Source organism: Labrus mixtus, chromosome 13 (assembly GCF_963584025.1).
Source record: "Labrus mixtus chromosome 13, fLabMix1.1, whole genome shotgun sequence".
NCBI lineage: Eukaryota > Metazoa > Chordata > Actinopteri > Labriformes > Labridae > Labrus > Labrus mixtus.
Window position 1 is genome coordinate 15,733,062 of NC_083624.1, and position 25,235 is coordinate 15,758,296.

Sequence of the window (25,235 nt, forward strand, 5' to 3'; positions counted from 1 at the left end):
CCTTCATAACCTCCACTGGTTCCCCATCCCCCAGCGTATCCACTTCAAACTTCTTATTATCACCTACAAAGTCCTCCATAACCTGGCTCCTCCCTACCTGTCTGAGCTGCTCCACTGGCACACTTCACCTGCACTCTCAGGTCTGCTAATGCAATTTTACAATATTTCTTCTCTGTATTCTTTTTGCTGATTTGTGTGATAGAGTATTCAGAAAAGTGCTATACACATACATATATTTTTATTATTATTCACAGTGACATTGTTATGTCCTGAGAAAATACTTTCTTGTCCTTTTCCCCCTTTAAATGCCACATCTCAGGAACACAAAGAGGAAATATCTTCAAACTTAGCACAAACAGCCGCTCAGAGGGGAAGTGATGACATTTTGATGGTCAACTGTCTCTCAGTATACACTTAGATCCAGCCCATTCTTGACTGACAGATGATATACAGTATCTTTAAAAGAAAAAGTGCAAAAACATCCAGATGGACTCATGGATGTCATTGGGTTTTCTTGTTGACGTTCTCGTCCTGTTATGGCAGTATCTTAGCAATGGCTGTTTTTTTTTTACCTGGTTTAATTTTTGCTGTTGTCTGTGAACCATCCAATCAATTAGTGAGATCACAAAGAGTGCATAGAGACACAGGACAAAAGAGGGAGAGAGAGAGAGATTCTCCTGGAGTCCTCCTGGAAATGATTGTGATGTGAGCTGTTCTGTTAAATACACGCCTATGTAAGTGATTGTTTTGCTTTTTGGATGATTGATCAGTCTATTTTAATATGTCCCCAACTCTTCCAACATGTACCTAATTGTTCTTGGAAAAGCATATATGTGGATGGGATTGCAACTTAACTGGTTACCGGGGCAACCAATCAACTGATGGGTTTGAATCTAGTTTTTTTGATAAGGTCAGATGTCCTCTCTGTCATTAAGGTCTATTCAATAAAAGTCACAAATGCAGAACATCAGATGCTGAGGGAACACATCCTTTTTTAATTTCCTCCTGGCTGCGTCGGCTGTACTGCGGGATGATATGAATAAGCGTCTAAGTGATGCTGCGTTCAGACATGCACCCTGCAGCGATTACACGATGCCGTCATTGATGGGATGTAATTTGATCCGAGAGCAAATAAAATGACAGTGCTATTTTTTCCCCCCCTTTATGTGATTAATGCATGTCTGATGCCCTTGCACTGGGAGGACGACATGATGTAGAAGGAGAGTTCAGAGCTTTACAGGCCGTGTTTATGCCTGAATGTCTGCTCTGACCGAGCTGCTGTATAAAGCCATATGACCGTGTAACGTAATCATCTTTAATCATTTCCTTTTTTAAGCTCTATGTTATCTGTGTTAGCTCTGAATAGGTCCTGTTTTTCTCCCCAGCAGCTGTATTTGCTGGGTACGGTCTTCACATTAAGGGATCTCTTGAAGAGCTTCACAGCATAATAAAGGAGCAACATTATGTGATCAAACATAGAAACTTGAGTGCTTTTACAATATTCTTCTCTATATTCATCTAAAAGAGTGTAAAAAAGACCTTGTAGTGTTGGTCTTTTACTGTTAAGTAGGTTCTATTGTGCTGTTATATGAAATTGCATTGTATTGTAGGAAGCTTGCAAAATTTCCGTATTTTTTTTTGACATGGTGAAGGCAAAACCTCAAGAGAGACTCTCTCTGAGGACACATTGTCACTTTTTCTATGCCACTGCAATATTTAGCATTTCACTCTGGCATCGTACTTTCTGTCAATCAGAGGTTGATGTATGGAAGCAGATGGATTTTGTTTTGTCTCCTAACAGTGGTACATTTTAAATTGCTTTATCTCACTGTAACACTGTCCTGCTGGGCTTTAGTAGTGTTTTTTGTTTAGGCCCCCCTCTGCTCGGGGGCTCAATTGAAGTCGTCTTCTGCATGATGGAGAACTGTGCATACCCAGCAAATTCATTGTGTGTCATTGATTGAGCGCTGCAGTGTATTAGGGCTATTGCCTGTCCAAGCTTACGGCAGACAAATTGTGCTCCCCCAGTGCAACACTTAGAGGTTGGAGATAAGCTATAGGGAATGTTAAAGAGGGAAGACTGAAATATGAGGCAATAATAGTTCAGAAAGAATGTGTTCAATATGAGGCATTATTGCTGTTTTTACCTGCAGTAGTGTTAGAAGTGTTTTAAAATAACTTGTAATGGATACATTTATTTGTATCCGTCATTGAAAAATAACTGTACTGTACTGTATAGTGAAAAACTGCAAGAGTTAGAGATAGGTGACATTTACTGAACAACCATAAAAGAATGTATTAGATTTAATAGATATTATAATTACTTATTTTAAAGGTCACATATTATTCTCCTTTTTAACCAGTTTAAATCAGTCTCAGAGCTCTCCAGAAGAAGTTTCTTGTTCTAAATCCACTCTGATCCTGTATTTGATCATGCCTATAAACCCCTCTATTGCAGCCCTGCTCAGAACAGGCTGTTTCTGTGTCTGTAGATTTAAATGTAAATGAGCTGTGTCCGACCACGCCCCTCTCTGGAAGGGCTTGGGTGTCCCTGGCTTTATTGCAACATGTCCCATTGTTTATGGTGAGAAGGCAGACTCAGAGGGCAGAACAAACACCTAGCTGTGGGAGTGTCTCCCACCTGGGGGGAGGGGTTACTGCCCTTTGTGATGTCATGAAAGGAAAATCTCAAAACAGCCGGTTTGAGCACACATTTTCTGAAAAGTGGAGCAGGCAAAAGACAGAGAGGATGGACCTTTCTCATAATAGGAGGTTTTGTCGAGAGGCTAGGGACACATATTAGTGTTGGAAAAACATGGTAAAGTGCATTTTGCATAATATGTGACCTTTAAACAAACTCAATATTGTTCTTAGACCACAGGGGTGAATTGAATCTAGTTTGAACGAATGAGCAACAAATCCAACGTCCAATGCATATCATCATTTTGAATGCGCTGATCCGTTTATTTACCTTTTTCGATTGGGTCTTTACTGATTTGTGTATTCCTATAACACGAACATAATACAATATGATACTCTCAAATGAATCCCGTTGCAGGCTGTCAAAAACTGTTTGCCTTCATTCACACACCTGCCTGCAAATACCCAGAGTCTTGGCTTCATTACAAAATTATGAAACAGCACGCACATCCCAAAAGTTGATAACTGAGTGCAAGACAGAAAAAGTCTGATGAAGGGTGAGGACTCGAAACATTACATGTGGTGATAATTCCCATTCAAATGTAATTGGAGCAGCTTCTGGTGTGCAGACTTAGTTTTTTTAATTGGCTTAATTCCCATCATACGCCAAGACTCCACATACAGTTCAGTGTCGGAATAACACTCGTGAATACAAACATACAGTGTAACCAAGGGTCTTGTGCAGAGATAAAATACAACTCATAAGAAACAGGCATTTTGAGAAAAAGTGCAAAAAACTATAGGCATGAACAACAGAGCATAAAAATATACATATAAGAAATAAATAAGATTCATAATTATGCACAAGGCTGTGAAATTGGCACTGGTATCTTCTTGGCCTTGCAGTATCTCAGTCAAAGTAAGCATGGATGGAGATAAGTGGAGGTCTTGAGAAAACTGAAATGCTGGTTTTCCTTGAAAGCATATCTCACTCTTGTCTTGTATCTCATTGACTGTGCACACAATTTATCGTCTCAGCTTAGGCTCACAGTAAAATGTGAGATAAAGAAAGGTGTGAGATAAAGGGGAAAAACAGCCGGTAGCTTGTAGATAAAGAGATACAGTTTTGTGATAAAGCTCTAATGGATCAGGACATCATTGAATCCACCAATCAGCACAGTGCTCTTTTTTCTTTGGTTTATCAGGCTTTATTTTTCTTCCTGTGCACCACGATGTAAATGTTTGGCCTTGTTGCACTACAAGATGTATGCTGTGTTCACGTGAATACATCAGTGATCACTACAACTGAGCCTTTAAGTGGCTTTCCCAATGATTGAACCCTATAGTGATAACTAGTGTTACATGGTTTGATTTTCTTTTCTCCTTTGCTTAAAGGTTTATCTTCCCTGTTTAATTAGAGCGGTTATCTATAAGCAGTATTTCAGGCTCTGCCTCACTGACTAGCCAATAGATCAAGTGGAAACCTAAACCATACAATGGCAGGATGCACTTAGAAAAACAGAAGCATATTGTCTAACACCAGGAGCAATTAATGGAGGATTTTAAAAAACTTGTTTTAAACTTTAAACTCCGAGACTTGAAGATTTTTATTTTCATAAAAATCAAAAGATCATGAGGCGACGTAAATACAGCTGTCAGGTTTACCAGTAGCAGCTGGAGAATAACATGCATGAAGGACTCATGACCTTTATGTTTTCACTTGTGCTAACTGGTTCTCCAGGAGACACAAAAACACTGAGCAGCAATGCAGCCCCTGTCTGCAGAGAGACCTGCAGGCAGTACACTACAGTGTGACACTGAAGCATTGACGCCTCGCTGGCTGTCACTCGTCAAGTTTTCCCTCATATTCATCCAACACCTGACAAGTCAACCACACAGTGACCTCCGGATGTCACCACTCATCTTCACCCCACAGCAGTACGACGTTTTAGCTTTAGCAACCAGGACGGCATTTGCAACTTTTGCCATTTTCTGCAGCTAAGAGAGTGAAAGAAGTATGCCCCCCCACCCCCACCACCATCCACCCCTCATCACCACACCCTTTCCTCTTTTAATCAGAACAGTGTGTGCTGACGCCTTGGAAAATGCCAGCCTACCTGCCATGCCGCTGTGTCAGCCCCCACCACTCTCCTCCTCCTCCTCCGTTTTGCCTCTTTACTCTTCCTCAGGATTTACAGTTTCTTAGCGTCCTTAGCTCCCAAAACAGAACATGCATCACTCTTTATTTACTTTCATTCAAGAGTCCTAAAAGGAAATAGATTGCATTACAGTGGAGGCTGTTACAAGGTGCACACAGGGATAATCTCATGGCACAGCTTTTAGGTAAACTGGAGGCAAAGGCTCCAAGTTTAGCATGCGGGGGAGAAGAAGAGAAACTAAGCTACTACCTTTGTTTGTCAGTGGCCATTTCCTTCTATTTTACATCTTAATCTACATTTAGTCAAATTTCAGTGCTATCTAATTGATTTCCATCAGGATCAAACATGTCTTCCTTTAAGTCAAAAGTAAGCCTATTAGTATCCTCGTACATAATGCGCTACATCGGCAAACATAAGCAATCACAATTAAGCTAAATGTGGTGCACCGAATTAACACTAATTAAACCAGAGTTTGAATTCATCAAGTCACTTAGGCAACAACATCAATGTAAACACAGTAATTAGCATACTTGTGCAGAGGACATGGCAAAGTTGATGCGCATCGTTTGCACCTTCCAAAGTCTTGATTAATGCAATCAACCTACAGGAGTGTAGCACCCGGAGGACACAGTCGTACATCTTTAGTCTCTAGATTCATTAGCGGGGTGATAAACGGTTTATGAATGCAGAATGAAGAAAGAATAGGCTGCTTAATCAGAGGATGATTAAGAAATGCAGGAAACAATCAGTGACCTGGAAGGATATCTGATCCTCTTCTCATTTGGTGTTGGTGTAATCTTTAAATACCATCTTCATTCTAATTTGTAAGTGATTAACTAAAGTCATGTTTTATATTGGGGTCAGGAAATGTGTGATATTCCTTTCTGATTATATTCACTGTTAAGCTGTCTAAAACATGACCATATCTCTTCTGATATTTTGATCACTTTTAAAGTAAAAATTCAAATGAAAAAGTTCTGCAAACGTTTTGCAATCAATCTCATCAAGAGTCTGCTAGCTTTCAATCTGATAGGCCTATGTTTCCAACATTAATCTAAATGTTTTGATGGCTCAAAAGCTTTGTAATAAGATAATAAAGCCAGTATCACATTAATTAGTGAGCAGCCTTAGACGCATCACCGTTTCAATATGACAGCAGCACTTCAAAGCCTCTGAAAGATCTGCAAAATATCAGTTCACACAGACAAAGCAGCTTCAAAAAACTCTCCAAACTGTCACTTACTCACAGGCTTACTGTCACCGGGTAGAAGTATTTAAAACGCCTGACAGCTGTGTAACAATTCAATCCACGGCTACACTCCTTGTGCAGACAATTCTGTCTACAAACAGCCAATGTTTCGGTTTCTCAGCCCTGATTCTCGTCTTACTTTCTTTCTAACACATTTGAGCCTTCATAGATTCATCTCCACTCCCAAACTGGGGCAGGAAACTTTGAAGGAACAGTTAGATTTGAATGTAGATTTTAGATTGCATTTGGGTTGCAAAGAAAATTTACTGAAATATAACAAAAAATAGGGCTTATTCAGCTTTTAAGTTGCCCTATCTGAAAACAAAAAGAACCTCTCACCATGTTAGTATTTCTAGCCAGCATCGTTAACTAACATATTTGTTGTTTCCTCAAAAATATTTTTTTTAGACTTTTACCGACGCAATATTTATACCCGTGCTACTAAACTTGCAACTGCTCCTCCTCTATCTTTGTTAATACATCGCTGTCCTTTGGATTCCACTGCCACTTACAATATGTATTGCAATGTCTGTGGGATTTTGCATTTGCATTCTTGTGCAGCATGACACAAAAATAACTGGAGCCCCCACTTAAAATGACTCCTGATGGTCAGGAACTGGGCAGGGTGCCTCTAATTTGTGTCAAGTGGAGCATGTTTACATCTCACATTCATTCATTAAGTCAGAATGCAATACTCGATTTACTCTAAAGTCTGTCCAGAGCTGGGTGTGGACGCATTTTAACAAGAGTGGACTCATGACTGGAAGGTCACAGATTCAATTACCAGACCTGCAGGACAGATGAGGATGTGGAGGAGAAAGCAGCGTTTGCCCTTGCTTAATTGCCTGTTGAAGTGTCCTTGAGTACGGCCCCAGCTGTTCCTGTGGTGCTGCTCAGTCACCAACAAATCAGACTGTGGACAACACACCTGTAGATATGAGTTTATGAGAGTGAAGCAGGAAATGGAAAAGAAAGGTGCTTTTATCAGATTATCCATTAAGATCTGTCTCTGGTTTTTCTTCCTTGTTTGATTACTTTACTGAGCGAGCTGCTTGTGTCTTTCAGATAAATCGTGGATGCACACCCCGGAGGCTCTGGCCAAGCATTACATACCCTACAATGCCAAGGTGAGCTTCACTCTCAGACTGTTGGACTGGAGTGTAAGTAAAAGCTGTATGCCTGTAAATAACATCAAGAACAAATAGTAGTGAGCACAGAAATTAGGTATTTTGTTGAACAGTAGTTGAGGCTAAACGTGTCCAAATTAAAACACAAAAACTTAAACACTGTGCCTCTGTATTCCTGTTTATTGCTATGTCTCAGTCTCGTTTTCCGTGATGCATTTCTACTGAGACAAAAATACCTTTTCATCGAGAACATAAGCTTAGAAGTTTGAACTATTTATTTATGTTCTTCCTGTTGCCACCTGTTAAATGATTTACATCACTTCTTTCTTTTTCAAAGAGGCCTCACTTAAAGCAGCTACATAATGTGTTATTTTATGTTGATGTTGGCGCCCCCCTGTGGACAAAAAAGTGGTGCATTCGGTGTCCTAAAGACTGTTCTTACCATTACTTGTATCTGTTATAGAAGCAGGAAAGAAAGATACAACTTCTTTTAATACTAATTTTCTTAAAGACAGTTGATTGCAGCATGACCAGGTGACTATAGGTAATGCATAAAAACTGTTTTATAAAGACCGTGAAACCTTGTTAACTTTGTTTTTGAGATGCACAGATTGCAATTGCTTAGTACGATTCTTTCCAATTTCCATTTTAGACGATTCCATTTTTTCTTTCTTTAAAGGATAAGAATTAAGAGCAAAAACATTGTATACATTATCATCTCTCATTCTCATTCTAAAGTAAAACCTGCTCACACTCTGCAGCTGCATTCTCCCTGACTCCTGAAGAAATCATGAACTACAAAACAAATATCTACAGTTGGTGACTTCATTTAGCTGTTTCTCACAGTCTATTACCTGTCTGCCTCCATCTTTATCGCCTTCTTTGTGAACCGTTTTTGTGACTGCAAAGAGTTCTATAATGTTCATTAATTATCAATATGTGTTCATCTTTAATATTTCCTGCACAGTGATGCATATCACAGCAGGTCAAAGGTTTTACTCACATGTTGAGGATTCATCAAATAATATTTAAGTGTACCGTCTAAGAGAGCGAGAGAGCTACCATCCAGTAGGTCAGTGCCTTCAGCATCTGCTGAGGAGCACCTCAAACTGCCCACATCTCATCCTTCATGTGTCGCTGTGCACATAGCATGAAATGTGCAGCTTGTGTGTGTACATCTGAGATCACCACAGAATCACATATATTTGATAAAAGGTCACCGCCCAACAGGCTGAAAATCGGCTGATTTCCAATCTCACACCGGCCAATCTGTGAACCTCTACTTCCTTTTCGTAATGGTCACAAACATTGTTCAGTCTACAACTTATGTATTTGGTTTATCAGTCAAAGTTGAATGGTTCATGAAGCAACAATTGTTGAATTACGTTTCTGAAGTAGAAACTTAATGTAAGCCAACAGCGATATATATTTCTGCAGCAAAGCCAACATGAGTGTCATGTTATAGAACAGCTCGTGTTTGTCCACTGTGACCTCTACGGATCCCATACTGCCACGTCTCGTAATGCATGTCATAAATCAGATAGACTTTATACATACCTGTATAGGAAAGAGGAAAGATTCAAGAAAGATTCATGATGAAGGCTGACTCGTGTTTTAGCCCGTGCTCTGTCACCGTCATGTTTAGCCTATTTATTCCTCAGTCAATAATCTGCTTTTGTTTGTCTTTGCTGATCCTGTCTCGCACATGTGTGTGAAATATTCTCTCAAGGAAATTCTCGTCCTGCTGTCCTTTTTACTGGCAAATGCACTCCTCCTCATCCTCCTCCTCCTACTCTACAGGTTAGAAAAGGCTGTTATGATCTGTAAAAACTACAATCTGACCCGCTGACAGCAGCATTATTAAAAGCTTAACAGGAAAGTCGGTCTTCTTACTGATGGTCTGGTTTGCTTTTCTATGTCCTCAAGATGATTCAGTGTTCAACTAAGACTTTTTAATAACTTGTTAAAAGCTCCTCATAGTAGAATAAAATAAAAAAGTGATGATGGTGGTTTGTAGAAGGAATCTTCTGCTGCAGTTGTTTTCCTCTGCAATGAGAAAGAGTCATCCTTGTTAAACTTTAATTTCAAACTTTCTCTGCGTTTACTCATCTTGACTTGTTTATTCATTAATGTTTGAACATCAGGGGTTTATGTGAAGTGACTCAAGCTTCTGTCAAAACTTCCCTAAACTTCTGATCCGTGAATAACTTGAAGTGAAATGGCACGCTCCGCCATGACTGAAAACATGGCTTAAGATGAAACACTTCCCTCTAAGAGTCTTTTCCAAATCCAGCCAACACGTCCTGAAGGAGGACTGTGTGACCTGGGGAGCACTTCTCTGTCAGTCTGCCTCTTTCTGCATCATCTTGACAAAGAGTTTCCCCTCCTATGAAGCAGTGAATCACTCAGCCGACATCCTGAGCTTCACACGACTTCTGACAGATCGGAGGTAGAGTTTGAAAACTACCTAAATCTACCAAACTGCTGAAGCTCTCTTAAGTGTTCACAGCAAAGAGACATGGGGGAACTGGCAGAGATCATGCCTTCAAAATCAAAGCATATTGTCGGCTTTGACTGCTGAGTTGTCTGTTTGGCTAAATTTGCTGAGATCTGAGAAAGGCACTCATCAGTGAAGGATTTGGAGGAATGAGAGAGAAAGTGCTGAGACTGTGTTTGACCAATTCTCTCAAAACTGAGAACAATGTAGTGACATGGCACATGGTCCTGCAGCAGAAGCAGCCAGACTGCAGCCACTAATGAGAACACTGAGGTCATCTCTGGATTGTTCTGGCATTTTGGTGAATCACCGTCTGCAGTGAAAAACTTTGTAGACGTCTCTAAATCACTTTGTGTTACTTCAAACCTGACTCTTGCAAACAGCTCGAAGATCCTCAGGTTGCAAAATCATTTAAGTTCTTCAACATATCATTTTGATTACAGAGGATTTGCTTAATATCGGCGAAACAATGAATTGCTCGTCTTTCCTTAAACCAGAGATGTATTGCGTTTGTTAACTTAAAATCCAGAGCTTAAATGTATCTCTGAGATTTACCTCAGACTGATGAATATAAACCTCCACCTTCATAGTCATGACATGATGCTGTCATCAACCACTCACAACAGCCTCCATGTCAGTCCAGGTGGTATTTTCCTGTTCTGAATAGGATTAGCTATTTCTTGCAGTGAGTTGACAGTAAGGCTAGTCGTCTTTTTTCAACATCCCATCTCTTTCAGTGCTCTGTCACTCAGCTGTTGAACACTCATCATCATCAACAAGTGTTACAGACTACTGGACTATTAGAGGACAGGGAATCTAAAGAGAAGAATTGGGGATCTCTGAGTCAAACATCAGGAATCATGTCACATTCAGACCTCGTTCATATTGCACACACACCAAACTCTCAGCTTTTTAAATCTGTTCAGAACATTTCAGGGAACCGTTTCTGCACAGCACTGCATCTACTTTGATTTATCATCTCGTCAGACATGTAGTGGGTCTGAAATATATTGGTGTTCTCTGCACTTTTTTTCCACCTCTGCATCCGAGGGTACACAGTGCCTCTACGCTTTAGTATGAATCTGCACAATGGGGAAAGAGGGGGAGGAGGGGGCTTGTTTCTGCTGTATGCACCGGTTGATGGATGAGCCTCCGAGCTTGGCCTGCCTTGTGAATCCTCCCCAGTCGTCGCCCAGAATGCACTGGTCAGGAACGAGTACTTCTCCAGTCTATTCTGGGCATCTGTCAGCAGTGCTCTCAGACCTGTCCTTAAGAGGGTAGAGTACATTTGTCACACTGGTGCATAGTGCTGACACCTTCGTATAACGACTTAATCCGTCTCTTGGTTCCATCGATTAGTGCCATTTTAGCCATTTCCATGTTGGCCTTCACAAAATGTCAGAAAGACTAATTGCACAGTTAATTAACCAAGAGTGGGATGGTCCTATATAAGTAAATGTGTGGAAAGTGTCATTCAAGCTTTATAGGTAAAAAGAAATGTGCAAATCTGAGTCCTGCAAAGCTTCACACAGAACCTGTTGTGTCTCAGAGACAATCCCTGTCTGTCTGAGCTGTTTGCCATGCTCCAGTGAGAGACACTGTTATTTTGTTTTCCCTAACCTTTAAGGGGCTGACACCAGTGTTTATGAGGTCTGATATTGGAACAGGCTACACACATTAAGCCCAGGAGGCACTGAAGCAGTGTGTGTGACTGGAACAATTACTGCTGCTGCTGCTGCTGCTGCTGCCAGGTGGAAAACAACAATGTTCAGGCACAAAGGTTAATGGCTCCATCTGTTGGCGAACAGCAGAACTGCTGCTCCAGTGTGTGTATGTCTGTGCTGTCATTACATGTAGAAGACATATGCTTTGTTACCTAACCATGGGGGGATTGTAAGACAGTAAGATTTTGTCTCTGAAGGAAATGAGCATGAATAATTTGTTGCAGATGTTATTTACCCTCCTCTGAACTTTGAAATAAGAGGTGCCAGATGTTTTTGACTCAAATGTCATCTATGATTGGTATGCTAATTTCAAAGAGTTAATTCTTTCTGCTGATATAAATCTGCTCTTCCACAGTTCTGTGGTTTATTATTAAAGGACAACTTCACTCTTTCTGGCCTGAGTCATGAAATTACTGTTTATCATGTGTAATTAAACCGTTTTTCAAAATAACATCTTCTTTATGTACCCACACAACGCCCAGCTATAACATTAGGACCACTGATAGGTGAAGTAACAAACATTTATTCTCTTTACAATGATTACTGTAAGTGTTGGGGATATGTTAGGCAGCGAGTGAACATTTTGTCTGTTAGCTGATGTGTTGGAAGCAGGAATACTGGGCGAGTTTATGGATGTGAGCAGCTAAGACTTTAGCCAATTTTGTCATGGCTTTACGATTTAGTCAACCATCTCCTAAACTGCAGCTCTGCAGTTGTCAGTATCTACAGAAGTGAACCAAGGAAGGAAAACCGGTTAAATGGTGACAGGATAGGCGGCCAAGGCTAATTGATATGGAGCATGTGGAGCAAAGGCTAGCTGCGCGGTTAATGCTGTCAGAACACACACTGCAGAACAGTTTGATGGGTGTTGGGCTGCCTAGCTGCGGAGCGGTCAGGATGCCCATGCTGACCCCTGTATGACCCCAAAAGTGACTTCAAATGGGCATGTGAGCCTCAGAACTGGACCACAGAGCAAAAGAAGGAGATGGCCTCGAGTAGCACAACACGTTTAAGGTGTTGACCTTTGGCTTCCAACGTTCCCAGATGTCAATCCAATCCAACAGCTTTAGGACCCAGAACAATCCATGGAGGCCACACCTCAAAACTTACAGGACTTAAAGGGTCGGCTGACAACTTCTTAGTGCTTCATACCACAGCACACCTCCAGAGGATTAGTGGAGTCCAAGTCTCGTCAGGTCAGGGCTGTTCTGGTTCTGACCTTAGACCGCAGATTTTGCGTCATTTAACCTCTTTCTCTCCTCTCCTTTCTCTTTTCTCCCACATAACATAGACAGATATCAAATGAACTGGACTTCTTTCCACAAATTGTGGTATGACTACAGTTAGTCCTCCAGAGTCTGTGATTAGAGTTACGTCCCTGTTCTAAGTAACATCAAATTATTTTTAACAATAGTGAATATCAGAATCAAGCAGTGAACACATCTGTGTAATAAAGTGCTGATTAAAGCGCTGTACCCAAACTCACTAAGGGAATGTCTCTGTCTTTGTTGTGCTACGGTTAATTCTTAAATATGTCTTTGTGTTCTCTCTCCAGTTCCTTGGAAACACGGAGGTTGAGGCCCCAAAAGGCACAGAAGTTGTGAAGGATGCAGTCAGAAAGCTCAAGGTAAATGCCAGTCGCTCAGATGAAGTTGTGTAGCCTAAAGCATGGAAAAGTGTTCCTGAGTGACCCGATTGGATAGTCGCCTCAAAGCAAGCGAGGGGGGAGGGAGTGAGTGACAAATACTCCCCTCCTTCATCAGTTAACAGCAAGGTGCCCTTGGAGTTTCTCCGCTCCGCAGGGTGTGGATGTCTATAACTGCTGGATAAGCACAGCAGCGTGCTCGCTCAACCCTTCCTGAGGTGATGCAAAATTCAATAAAGCGATTTTTATCTGCCAAGACACCTATTGTCTCTTACCCTAAACTTTAATGTTTATTAAAATACCATGATACATAGTTTTAAAGTCTTAAAGAAAAACAATGATACTTACTGTTAGAGCTCAGTGATAAAGCATGACAACTCTTGACTCTTTAGTATTCCTCACCACTCCCTCACTGAATTAGATGATCTAATTACATGCTGCAGTTAAAGAGAGAGAGGGGGGAAACAGTTTCTCAAAACAGTATAATCCTTTAATACTAATCTACAGTGTTAGTCTTGACACCACTCATGTAAACACAAGTGTGCAATAATGCTATTTGTTATTCATGCTTATTAAAGCTGCTGCCATTCTTTATGTGCAATTGTTTAAATTCATATTTGTAATGTTAGAGGTTGCTTGTAGTACCTACGTGTGTTTGTGCGTTCGTGCGTGCATGTGTACGTGCATGTGTATTGTTTTGATTATTGTGTGGATTGTTTTCTGTTCTTAAACCCTCATACCCTGCAGAGCTTTGGAGGACAGGAGATATAGGACACAATGAGCAGGTGGTCAGAAGCATATTCATTGAAATGCAGTCTCAAATTTTAAATCACAACTCCTTTAACAAAAAACTAAATGATTGCACAGCCCGGGTCCAAATCGACCTGTGTCTCCTTTCCCGCATGCCATGACTCTATCCACCGTCCTCTAAATAAAGGCATAAAAAGCCCAAAAAATACACTTTTAAAAACAGTTTTGTCATTGTTGTAAAGTGTACTAAGATTTTGTCAGCGGTCTCCATTCAGAGGTTTAGCTATCAGGTACACAAACATGGTGCTGTGAGTCATATTAGGCCTTTAAAAGAGTTCCACTGATGTGTAATAATCATTTATTCTTCATTATTCTTACATCTATTTGAACCTATCTTTACTTTGTATTTAAAGAGTATTATTTTACACATTGGTGACTAACATCCCATCACATCACAGACAATGAGGCTCTAATAAACTCAACAAACCTCAGCCAGCAGTCACTGCAACATTATTGAGTCCATGTTCCAGTGACCACATGTTGTAAGTGTACTAGCAGTGCTGGCCTTTCTGCCTGAGAACAGGAAGTACCCAGACAGCCTCTCCTTTCTCTCAGCTCCTGGGTAATGTGGCTGCTCGCTGCCTGCTGGCCTCTCGTCTGTCTTCTCCTGCCAAGAGTTCAATCTGTGAGGCCACTTGTAGGGGAGGACTGTTTTCCTAAAACCCCATACCTCTATTGTTACATTACATGTGATCTTAAAGACCAAGGCTCCATGGTTACTCTCCCAGAGACACTGACAATCAGGCCCGGCTCGGTTATCACTCCAAAAGGTCATGTGAGGGTGATTAATGGCGTTAATGTAAAAAAACAGAACTGAAGGCTTGCGTCGGAGGAATGTTTCCATGGGGAGGTCAAATACTGAGGTTTCTGCGTCGGTTAAAAAATGTCAAATAAATGGTTTCTCCACTCCAGCGAGATTAAACGCCTTGTTAGACACGTACTGCTCTCTCTCCTGGTCGGTTCTTGTTAGTGTCGACAGGCCCTGAAAAGTAAATGTCTTAAATTATAGACGCCACACAAGAGCTGGGTTACATCTGAATTACTCATTTGACTTCAGGCATCAACATGTTGTAATGTAAGGGGCTGTGAAAATAAGAAATAAGAAATAAGATATAACTTCTTATATCACACACAATGTCCCTGAAGTTAAAGGTTTCAATATTAAAAAGTGAGATCAACAAACATTGTGGAGTAAGAGATTCAGTCTTTAAACTGGACCAGCGGACACTACCGCACTTGCTCTACTGACTGTCTCTTGCTTCAAGTCCCGCAGTTTTACTCTGTTGTTGGAAAATGCGCTTTTAGCTTTTTTGCTCCAGAAATGTGGAATTATTGACAACACTCTCTCAAGATTGACACTTTTGTTTCTCTTGGACACATTAAGACAATGGTCTCAAGCCACCTTACCACAGTGTGTGATTGTTTCTACTGAGAATCATCCTGACCCCTCTTTGGTGTTTTATTTGTTTTGATTTGTGTCTCAACATCATGGCAAATGATGGAAACCTCAAAGATTTTTGAGGCTTAAATAAAGGTTTGGGGCAGTGCCACCCCTCTTGGTTTCTCTCTGCTCTTAACAGCTTTAAAACATTAGTGACATGTTACTAAATAAGCCTCTTAGCTAGTTACATTAAGCCGCCACAGAACAAAATTGTTTGAGTCACTTCATGTTCTTAACAACTTACTGTGGAGACAATATTGTGTTGAAAACATTTTCTGAATCCCCCTGGTGGTCAAATCTCAAAAATCATGGACATTGGCGGTGTTAGAAACTGTCTCCTCTGTTCTATAGTTTTACTATTTTAAGTCCTTGGCATATTTTTATTAAAGTATAGCTGCATTGGTGGGATGGACTAAAAAAGATGTCTATGTTTTCTCTCATCTGCAGTTTCAGAGACATATTAAGAAGTCCGAGGGACAGAAGACCCCCAAAGTGGAACTGCAGATCTCCATTTATGGTGTGAAGATACTCGACCCCAAGACAAAAGTGAGCATTTCATTGTTTTTAGAAGATGCATAGATTCTGTAAATGACAGCTGAACTGACACTGATGAAAATAAAATAAAGAGAAAGAAGTTAATTTATTTTGCTGAGGCTCATGTTGTCTGTAAATAATGAATGTGTTGTGCTTGTTTTTCACAGGATGTGCAGCATAACTGTCAGTTACACAGGATATCCTTCTGTGCAGATGACAAAACCGATAAAAGAATATTCACTTTTATCTGCAAAGACTCCGAATCAAACAAACACCTGTGCTACGTGTTTGACAGTGAAAAGTGTGTAAGTGTCGCCTGCTTCCTGTAATCTGTAATCCACATGTTATGATTTGATTCTGAGCTTTGATTGCCCTCCTTGCCTTTGTTTTTATTGATATTGACACCTTTTAATTAACCACGAATAATAAATTCCACTGGAAAGAAGCCATGGTGACATTTAGGTAGATATCATGAGTGAGTCTTTTGCTCTCCTGCTGCAGGCGGAAGAGATAACTCTAACCATCGGCCAGGCCTTCGACCTCGCCTACAAGAAGTTTCTGGAGTCCGGAGGCAAAGACGTGGAAACGAGGAAACAGATTGGAACCCTACAGAAAAGAGTAAGTGTCACGTCCCTCTGATTCAGCTTGTTTGCTTTCACATCGACTTTAATTGACTTTGAAAACTCATACCACCGCGCTGACACAGTCATACATTTATTAATTAATGCTGAGCTTCTTTCTTATGGATTGGTTTAAATCATTCCGTCTGCACAATAATTAAGCTGTGTTGATGAAAACTGTCAGTAATGAATATTAATGCTTGTTAGCTTGGTTGTTACAGACCCAATCTGAAATTGAATTATTGTGCAGCCTGCTGAAACGTTGGAGCTTTCTCCCTGGTTTTGTTTAAATTGTGATGGATTAAGTGGTTGCATGAACTTCATTTATTAATTGACAGAATGTGGTACTGTAAGTTCACATCAGGTAGGCATTATATGGGGCACTTTGGCTTTATTTAGACAGGACAGTGGATAGAGTTGGGAATGACATGAGGGAAAGTAGCCGCAGATCCGGGCCGCCTGCTTGGAGGACTATAGCCTCTGAATATGGGGCCTACCTAGCCGCTATGCCAACAGCGTCCCTTGAAAATGTGCTTTGGGGACTTTCCTTAACTCAGTATTCACTTGCTGGTTTTTTTCTGTATTTCTGTTTCCCAATGTCTTCATGAATGGATATAGAAGTTGTGACGGCTCTGTTTTCAAGTTCTGCCTTTCCTTGGTTTCGTTCATAGTTCTTAGAGGACGTCCAACAAAGAGGAAAGAAAGACTCAAAACATGTGATGCAGACTGTGATATGATGCTGTCAGCTTTGACATAATGCAGCAAGTGGCTCTGGAGTTGGGATGGCTTTGTAGATGTAGATTCATTAAGATAAATCATGAAATTTAATTCATAAAGTGCCATTCAGGGGACCAAAGGACGCAACTGTCAGTCTGTTCCGTCTGTCCTATGAACTGAAAGTATTGACAAATAATGAACTCTACTTCAAAAACTCAAATTTATCAGGTGTATAAGTCTAATTTCTAGTTAAAAATATATGCCTACATTTATTATAAGACACAGTCCAGATGATGATCTGATTTCAAGAGACAATAAGCAGAAAATGTGGCCGTCAGTGCTTGTAAAGGGTTAAAAAACAGTTTGCCAATGGGGCAAGACAATGTCCTTGTTTAATTTTGTGAAATAAAAAGCATTTACTAATTTAATTTTCTTTACTTATTACTAACAGAACATGACATTTTTGTATTTTCTGAAGGCACTTATCATTCGAATGAGTCTTATAATGTGATTTTGTATTTTTGACCAGACATGAGAAGAAATACACGACATGCTTAGATTTGAGTTTTATTTCAGAACAGAACACGATAAAGTTAAGACTGGAGGCATAACTTTTTATGTACTGTAAGTAATCTCTATTGTCGGCATAATTATGCATTCAGATTCTAGTATGTATTGGTTGGTTGAAGGCAGGTTGGGTTTCCACAGCTGCTGAGGCTGTAAAATATCAGATGTACTACTGCTGTTCATATAGGCTTAAATATACAGTGACCTTTAAAGTGAATGAACTGCTTTTGTTTTCATGCAGATCCAAGAACTGGAAACAGAAAACTCTGAGCTGAAGAAACAACTTCAAGATCTGGAAGAGCAGCTGATGATTGCTCATGAGCCACCAGTAAGAACAGTGTGCAGACACACCGACACAAACACACACATCACTTCAGTTTCAAGACTTAATGTAGTTTCTACACGTTAAAGGAAGCCGTTGACAATTTATTCTTTATTAACTGCAGTAACTGAGGCTCATATACTGTTGAACAGGTAGTTTATAAACCAGGCTTAAAACATTACACAGCATAGGCTTCTGGTCTTACCAGACCAAGACGGGTTTTAGTCTTTATTCAGACGACTTCTGAATAAAGACTAAAACCTGTCTAGTTCAATTTAATTGCCATGTTGCAGACAGACTAATGTGTTTTGACTCGCTGATCATTTGGGATTCAAATGTTCCCCATCAGCCAAAAGTCCACAGCCCAACAACGTTTTAATTATGAAAGTTGTTCTAACTAAAACCTGCACGTTTCTACATTATTTCTAGGGATTGCTGTGTTTGCTAATAATGCTTCTGTGATTAAATGCAGCACATCAAACTAAAGTTTAGAATGACCCCACCTCTCTGAAGGGGGTCTGTGGGGGTCTAAGCTGTGTCTGATGCAAAGCAATTACACACCTGATTGGTCCGATGAGGGATGCGATACATTCCCCGTCTAACAGGGCCAAATGCCAGTATTTGTAGCAGCCTCCCGTGAATGCAATTACCCTCACCTCTCCTTCTCTGCAAAAACGGAATAACACTCTCCTCTTCTGCTCCTTTTCTGTGTGCGATCTTTCCTCAGCCGCTGCACATAAACTCGTCTAATGAGGCTTACATGCTGCAGAGGCCGTCCTCTCTCTTCTGGTGTCACAGCATCAAGTCGCTCTCGTGTCTGGAGATCTCCTCCATCACGCTCACTCCTATGAGCTCGCCGGAGTCCAACTTATCCTCTGGGTTACTAACTCCTCCACCTGCCAAACCTCCTCTCCTTCCTCCTAAACCTACCGAGGGATGCAGCATCCCGCGGCCTCGTGTAAACACTCTTTGCTTCTTCTTCTTTTCTTTCTTCTCTTTGCTTTGTTGCTGGTCCCTGAAGTATTTTGTGTCTCCTGTTTTGTCTTTTTTTCTGCTTCTTCTCTTGCTTGATATTAAAAAAAAAGCTCTTTAGTTTTTCTGTGTAACACACATCCAGCATTGCTTCATCTATTTATGCCTTTTCAAACAGGCTGGGAGTATTTCCATAAAACCTACGTCTACAGACGTTTTCGACATGGTTCCCTTCTCCCCTGTGACACCGCTGGTACCCACACCAGCCAGCAACGGCTGCCCCCCACCCCCACCAACCACATTACCACCAGATATACGTGAGTCCTGACTTCATCACTTTCTGATTTTGAGGATTTACAGCCTTTAATTAGATCTGCTTAACAGTTGAATCTGCAGCACTGAAGGAGTGCTGCTGTTGAAAGCTAATTCGCTTTTTATTGAAGCTTATTTTCCTTTTCAGCCAGCGTGATGTTTACCTGCTGTGTGTGTGTGTGTGTTTGTAGGGAAAGACCTGTTTGGTGCTGAGCCGTTTGATCCATTCACCTGCGGATCAGCTGACTTCCCTCCAGACATTCAGTCCAAGCTGGACGAGATGCAGGTGAGCTCCGTTCTGTGTCTGACTCCTCTGCTTTGTTTTGAAAGAACTGCCGGGAGGCAGTAAACTGTGATACCTGGATCTCCTGTCAGTATCTGAAGATTCATATTTACTTTCTATTTTTAAACAAAAAGCTCTGTTCGTCATGGGGCCACGGCCTAAAGGTTTGCGCTGAAAAGTTTGGTCCTAATTGCCCTGCAATGGATACAAGCCATCGCCAGTATGCTGTTTGTTAAATCATAAATGTTCACTCTAGATCCAGGATCAGTGATGCAGCAGCAAACACAAGCAGATGTGAGGGATTACCTCATTCTATCTTGCTACTTTCTACGTTTATTCTGAAAAAGCCGAGCTCAATAAGATTTTCATGAATTCCTTCACTAACTCGGCGGTGAATAATAGACCCACTTCCTTCTTCATTAAGATTGATCACATGCATGGAACCAGCTGTGCAGTCATGTAGAAAAATTGTTTTCACACAATTCTTTTCAGCGGAGTAAAAACAAGAAAAGATACCGTCAGTGTTTTGTAACATGTCTTAATTTCACAGTGGAACAATAGACCGCAGCTCGACCTGTGGTCTGATGGAGCAACAAATGAAGAGAGGATTATTTTTTGTTTGTTTAGAATAATTTTATGATTAGGCCTTATCACTCCATGCAGCCCATATATTCAGAATTAACAGATAATTAAAAGCCAGTCTGTATTATCTGTTGTGTTTTCTTCAGAGGAGACAAAATATCATCACTGATACTCTGGGTCTTAAACTAGGGGCCAGGTCACCATTTGACACAAAACAACATATACTGTAGAAGACAGTCAGATATTTTAACCTGATAATGATCAACTTAATGTGACAGCCATGGTTGAAGTCAAGAAAAATACAGTGAGTTCACTCTCAGTCTTTTCAGCAGTGTGGGCTGAATGTGCTCGACAAACCTCACGGAGAAGTGAATAAAACGACAGGAAGCAGTTCAGAGCCAGAGCTCGAGTTTACTAAATGTAAATCCAGCTGACGCAGAGTTACACTTGAAGAAACAAACAAGTAGTTTAATCAGCAGCTGTTCAATTCAACTGCTGTTGCTCCCCTTCAAAAGTTACTTTTAATTTGCTAGAGAGATTTAAATGCTGCCTCTGTTGCCCCCCCTCCCCCCCCAGATCAGAGTTAGTGCAAAGACACATCTGCAAGGTATCTGAGTGACACAGTAAAACACCATCATGACATTTCTTTTTAAGAAAACATCATGTTTTTGTCATGTCTGTTTTCATCAGACTGATGCACAGTTTGACCCCCCCCCCCCCCCCTCTTAGAAAGGAAAGGAAATTAAAAATAAGATGTAGAAGCTCACTAATGATGCATTATGCCACTAATAATTCATATATTTCACTGATTACCAATTTGTCTGATGTGTGGGAAGGACTTCACTGGTTTATGTTGTTTATAGTTAGAATAAGGTCAGCACACACACACACACACACACACACACACATCACTTATTCAGGAGCTGAGTCATAAAACGACTAGATATGATGCACACAGACCCCAAAGATATATTTATTTATTTGCGATATGCATTAATGAGCACAACCTTCTGCAGCCTGACCGGCTCTTCATCAGGTGCTGGATCTTGCCTTTCTTTGGGAGCCATTAGTGTTGTGAGTCTTTGTGCAGCATATCTAGTTTTAGCAAGGACAGCATTGTTCTGCTTATAAAATGAACTTACAGAATGGAACTATTTGGGGAGCCACTGCTGTAGCTTGGCATGCTATCAGACGGTCATTACAGATACAGTTGTAATCTACAGTAATAAGTCTTTCTCAGTGTGTCTTTGTGAAGGGTTGAACGTGCTGTGATCACATAACAATGACTTCTGGAGCGTGAAAAGAAAGATGAACCTGCTGTTTCTGCATGTTGCACTGTATTTGCAGGATTTTGCCTGTAAGGGGAGATGTTTCACACAACCCTTTGCACTGCACTTCAACTATTGCTTCTAATTCTACCTTTTCTTAATCACAAACATCTGAATTCATGTCTTCTCCCTGCTGCCTGTAGCGCCAGAGATGGTTCGTACTCTTTGCTCTAGGTTTCCATGTCCGTGTTTTTGTCTCGCATGTTTTCGGAGAATGCCGCATGAACTCACTAACCCTTTGTGATGAAAACCTGCTTCTACGTTGATCTTTTCAACTTTCAACATTCTCTCATCAGAGAGTTGATACAGTGTTCTGTGTTCACACCTTCTCACCTGACACTCAGGACACAAAGGCAAACCTTTGGAATTTGTGTTTACATTTTGCACAATGCATTTTGTTTTGTTATTCTGCTTGTGCATCGTCCATTTCTATCTGTGTATTGTCATGTGCAATGTGACTATTATTGGACCGGCCAAGGGACTGCAGATGTTAATTTTTTGCATGCCGAGTTAGTATTTTTGCAATCTCTGCATATTTTCAACATGTGCTTTAACCCGCACATAATGAAATACAAATGGAAGTCAGCACACACTGATCCTTAAAAGTATTTTTTCTTCAGGCAATATTTGTTAAGAGATATGCTCTTCTTTAAGAGACCAAGTCACATTTGATATACACTTTGTTTTAAACTCTATTAGAGACCATTAAAACCAGTTTTCACCAGATATTTGCAGTTTGGAAAAAATAAGGATGCCTGAATTCTCATCTTTAATCTGAATATTTATCTATTCTTTGTTCCTTTAAGATGCATGCCTTGTTGTTTGTATGGAGTTTATAATCTTGATCACATAATGCATGGCCAAGCCTGACCGATAACCACGCTGTGACGTCTGTTTTGTTTAGCATTTCCATCGCTCTAATCTTGACATCACACAGACTCATTTAACCTCGTAGAAACCGGGTCAGTGTGACTGACTGTCACAGCTCCTCTCTGGTTTTGTCTTCCAGGAGGGGTTCAAAATGGGACTAACCTTAGAGGGCACCGTCTTCTCCCTGGACCCTCTCGACGGCCGCTGCTGATGCCAAGAAGATGCTCTTTGTCGCGTACTTTGAACTCGTTTGTATGAAGAAGTGCCAAAATCCACTCCACGGTCGAGTCAAGATGTCACACTTTTCATCTTGAGGTTTATATGCATTTGCATTTACATCTGTTTTCTGATATTTCAAGGTAAAACTCAGATCCATTATAGAAAAGAACTATTTTTGTAAAAGAAACAAAACTTATGGAAGGATTAGTTTTGAGTACCTTTGCTTGAACAGGCAATGAGGGATGTAAATAGTCGAATATGTCCAATGGTACACAGAGTTTTCATATGAGACGGTTTGTGTGTCTGCATCATTTGAAACCTGTATTGTTCAAACATTCCTGTTTGTATGGCGATCACAAAGCTGGTGAAGAAGAGAAAAGGAATATGTTTCACTAACACAGCTTGACCATAACACCACATATCTTATTTTAATCGACATTAATTCTCACAATATGTAGTTAATCCAGCCTCATCTTTTTTAGAGCTAACTCACAACCTTTGGTATTGACAACGAGTTGTTTGTTCTATTTTTGTATCACATGACGTTAAGTTGCCTTGTCAGTATTTAGTAGTCATATTTTTTACATTGTCATCATTTTAGCCTCCTTTGTTTTCTTGCACCAGAGGGCACTTTTGATTGGACAGCTTCTGTCCATACACAGTACTATTCCCATTATTCTACTTTTGGTTGCATTGACTTTGTTGTTACAGTTATTAAACCGATATGTCCAGAAAAAAACGACTTCTCGTCGACTCTGTCATTGATGATCATCTGCATGACTCTGTGATTTGTGTGACTGGAAATATATTTCTGCTTCCTAAGGTTCTATAATCAGCCCTTGCTGTACAGAGAGCAGGAGTGTTGGTCCATCTGGGGCGGCTGTGGATCAGTGGAAGGGTCAGTCGTCTCTCAACCTGGAAGGTCATGCGTTCAATCCCTGCAGCCACATGTCCAATGTGTCATTAGGCAAGACACTTAACCCCAAGTTGCTCCTGTGACACTTCATAGAGCTGATGATAGATCGGTGTGTGAATGTGTAGTTGTGACCTGCGGTGTAAAAGTGGTTTTGAGAAGTCAGAAGACTTTATGATCTCTGGTCCATTTACTGTCTTTTCAGGCCCCTTGGACAAACTTTGAATATTTCAAAGTCCAAAACATGGCACTGCTAACCCCTTTTCCTTGTTTCCAGTTCTTCACAGTGTGTTAAAAACTTGCAACAGTTTCTGCTGCCACAAGAGGTCGCCTCACTACTAGAAACGTCAATATATGGGTTGTGCTAAGCTGTTTCACAGATGGCCTAGATTTGTGATAATGACTGTTGCCTCCTGGAAACATTTTGCTCACACACTTTTGTTCGTCAAACAAAAAATCCTCCTAACTTCTCTTCTCACATTTTTTTAAAGTCTGAAACATCTTACAACCATTTCATGTGGTTCTGTTAGATCTGGGTCACAAACTATGATTTCCAAATAAGAGGAATGCTCATAATGTAGATGTCGCCCTGACTCTTCAGAGCCATGTTTGAGTCTTATCAGCTAATGATAACAGGCTTACACATTCAACAAAAAGGGTTAAACCAGGCAGTTATTGCAAAATAAAGATAGGCATGTTAGCTTTGTCATTATGTGTGTGTGTTAGCATTCTGGTATTAGCATTTAGTTTCTATGAAGGCTTAGGTCTAACAGGAGTGCTTACATGGCTGCGGCGATGTAGATACATGTTTGAGTGTTGAAGTTTCAGGAGCAGTTCACTCTGCTGCTGGCCTACTTCTTCATTTTCATCACACGTTCTTTCCTTTTAAAGGTGCACTATGGAGATTTGATAGTGACATTTTAAAGTTGGAGAAGTGAAACAATTCTTTGATATATTTTCTGAACTGAATACACAAACTTTATTCAAAGACAAAAACAGGTCCCTGGAACACTGTTTGGAGCTAAAAAGCTACCAGGAGAGTTACGGTTTCACTGTTGCGGCCCCTCACCATAACTTCCTGCTTAGCATTTTCTCTTCACACAGTGTTACAGGGACCAGACTTTCCTCTGAGGACAGTTTAAGTATAGAGTTATGAACATATACCACAGAATTTGTATACTTCTCCTACTTTCACAGATCTCTACCGAAACTCCATAGTGCAAATGTTCTGGAGGTTTAGCCTCAGGAGTTCACACTCTCTTGAGGCAGACATTTTATTCTTGTACAGTAAAAATTTTTAAAGACCAGTTGAACTCGTCTGAAACAAGAACAGGCAGAGAGAAGGCTTTTCAATATTTATTTTTCAAAGGATGAAATGCTTCTGCTTCCAGTGTGGAAAGCCCCTTCCTCCTCCTCCTTCTCCTCCTCCTCCTTTCACTCCTCCTTTCACTCCTCCTCTGCCTCGGGGGGAGTCAGCAGGCAGTCAAGCCTCTTAAAACTTAAAAATCTATAATAAATAGACCAAACGGTCACAAAAGAATTACCTAAAGACACATTTAAAACATCCAGCTTACATTACAAAACAACTGTGAGACTACATAAATACATAAATGTTTTTTTTTAAACTACAAAATATATCTTTAAAAAAAAAAAGGTTTATGTGCAAAATGACAAACATTCTAACTATAGCTGAATTAATATGAC

At 40.5% G+C, this 25,235-nt stretch overlaps 1 protein-coding gene across 5 annotated transcripts in view; it reads left to right on the forward strand.

Annotated features, from left to right (window-relative positions):
• The window catches only part of LOC132987066 (PTB domain-containing engulfment adapter protein 1), an 89,699-nt gene extending 66,342 nt beyond the window's left edge, over nt 1-23,357 (forward strand). For 3 of the 5 annotated variants that reach the window (XM_061053862.1, XM_061053865.1, XM_061053863.1), the window contains 10 exons: nt 7,114-7,175; nt 12,952-13,023; nt 15,740-15,838; nt 15,994-16,131; nt 16,328-16,444; nt 17,972-18,058; nt 18,780-19,010; nt 19,203-19,341; nt 19,528-19,622; nt 22,539-23,357. In XM_061053862.1, coding sequence (XP_060909845.1) covers nt 7,114-7,175; nt 12,952-13,023; nt 15,740-15,838; nt 15,994-16,131; nt 16,328-16,444; nt 17,972-18,058; nt 18,780-19,010; nt 19,203-19,341; nt 19,528-19,622; nt 22,539-22,610 — 1,112 coding nt within the window. In that variant the 3' untranslated portion in view covers nt 22,611-23,357. Of the gene's footprint in view, nt 1-7,113; nt 7,176-12,951; nt 13,024-15,739; nt 15,839-15,993; nt 16,132-16,327; nt 16,445-17,971; nt 18,059-18,779; nt 19,011-19,202; nt 19,342-19,527; nt 19,637-22,538 lie in introns of all 5 variants that reach the window. The other 2 variants (XM_061053866.1, XM_061053867.1) reach the window with 2 other exon arrangements.
• Nucleotides 23,358-25,235: the final 1,878 nt, after the last annotated feature.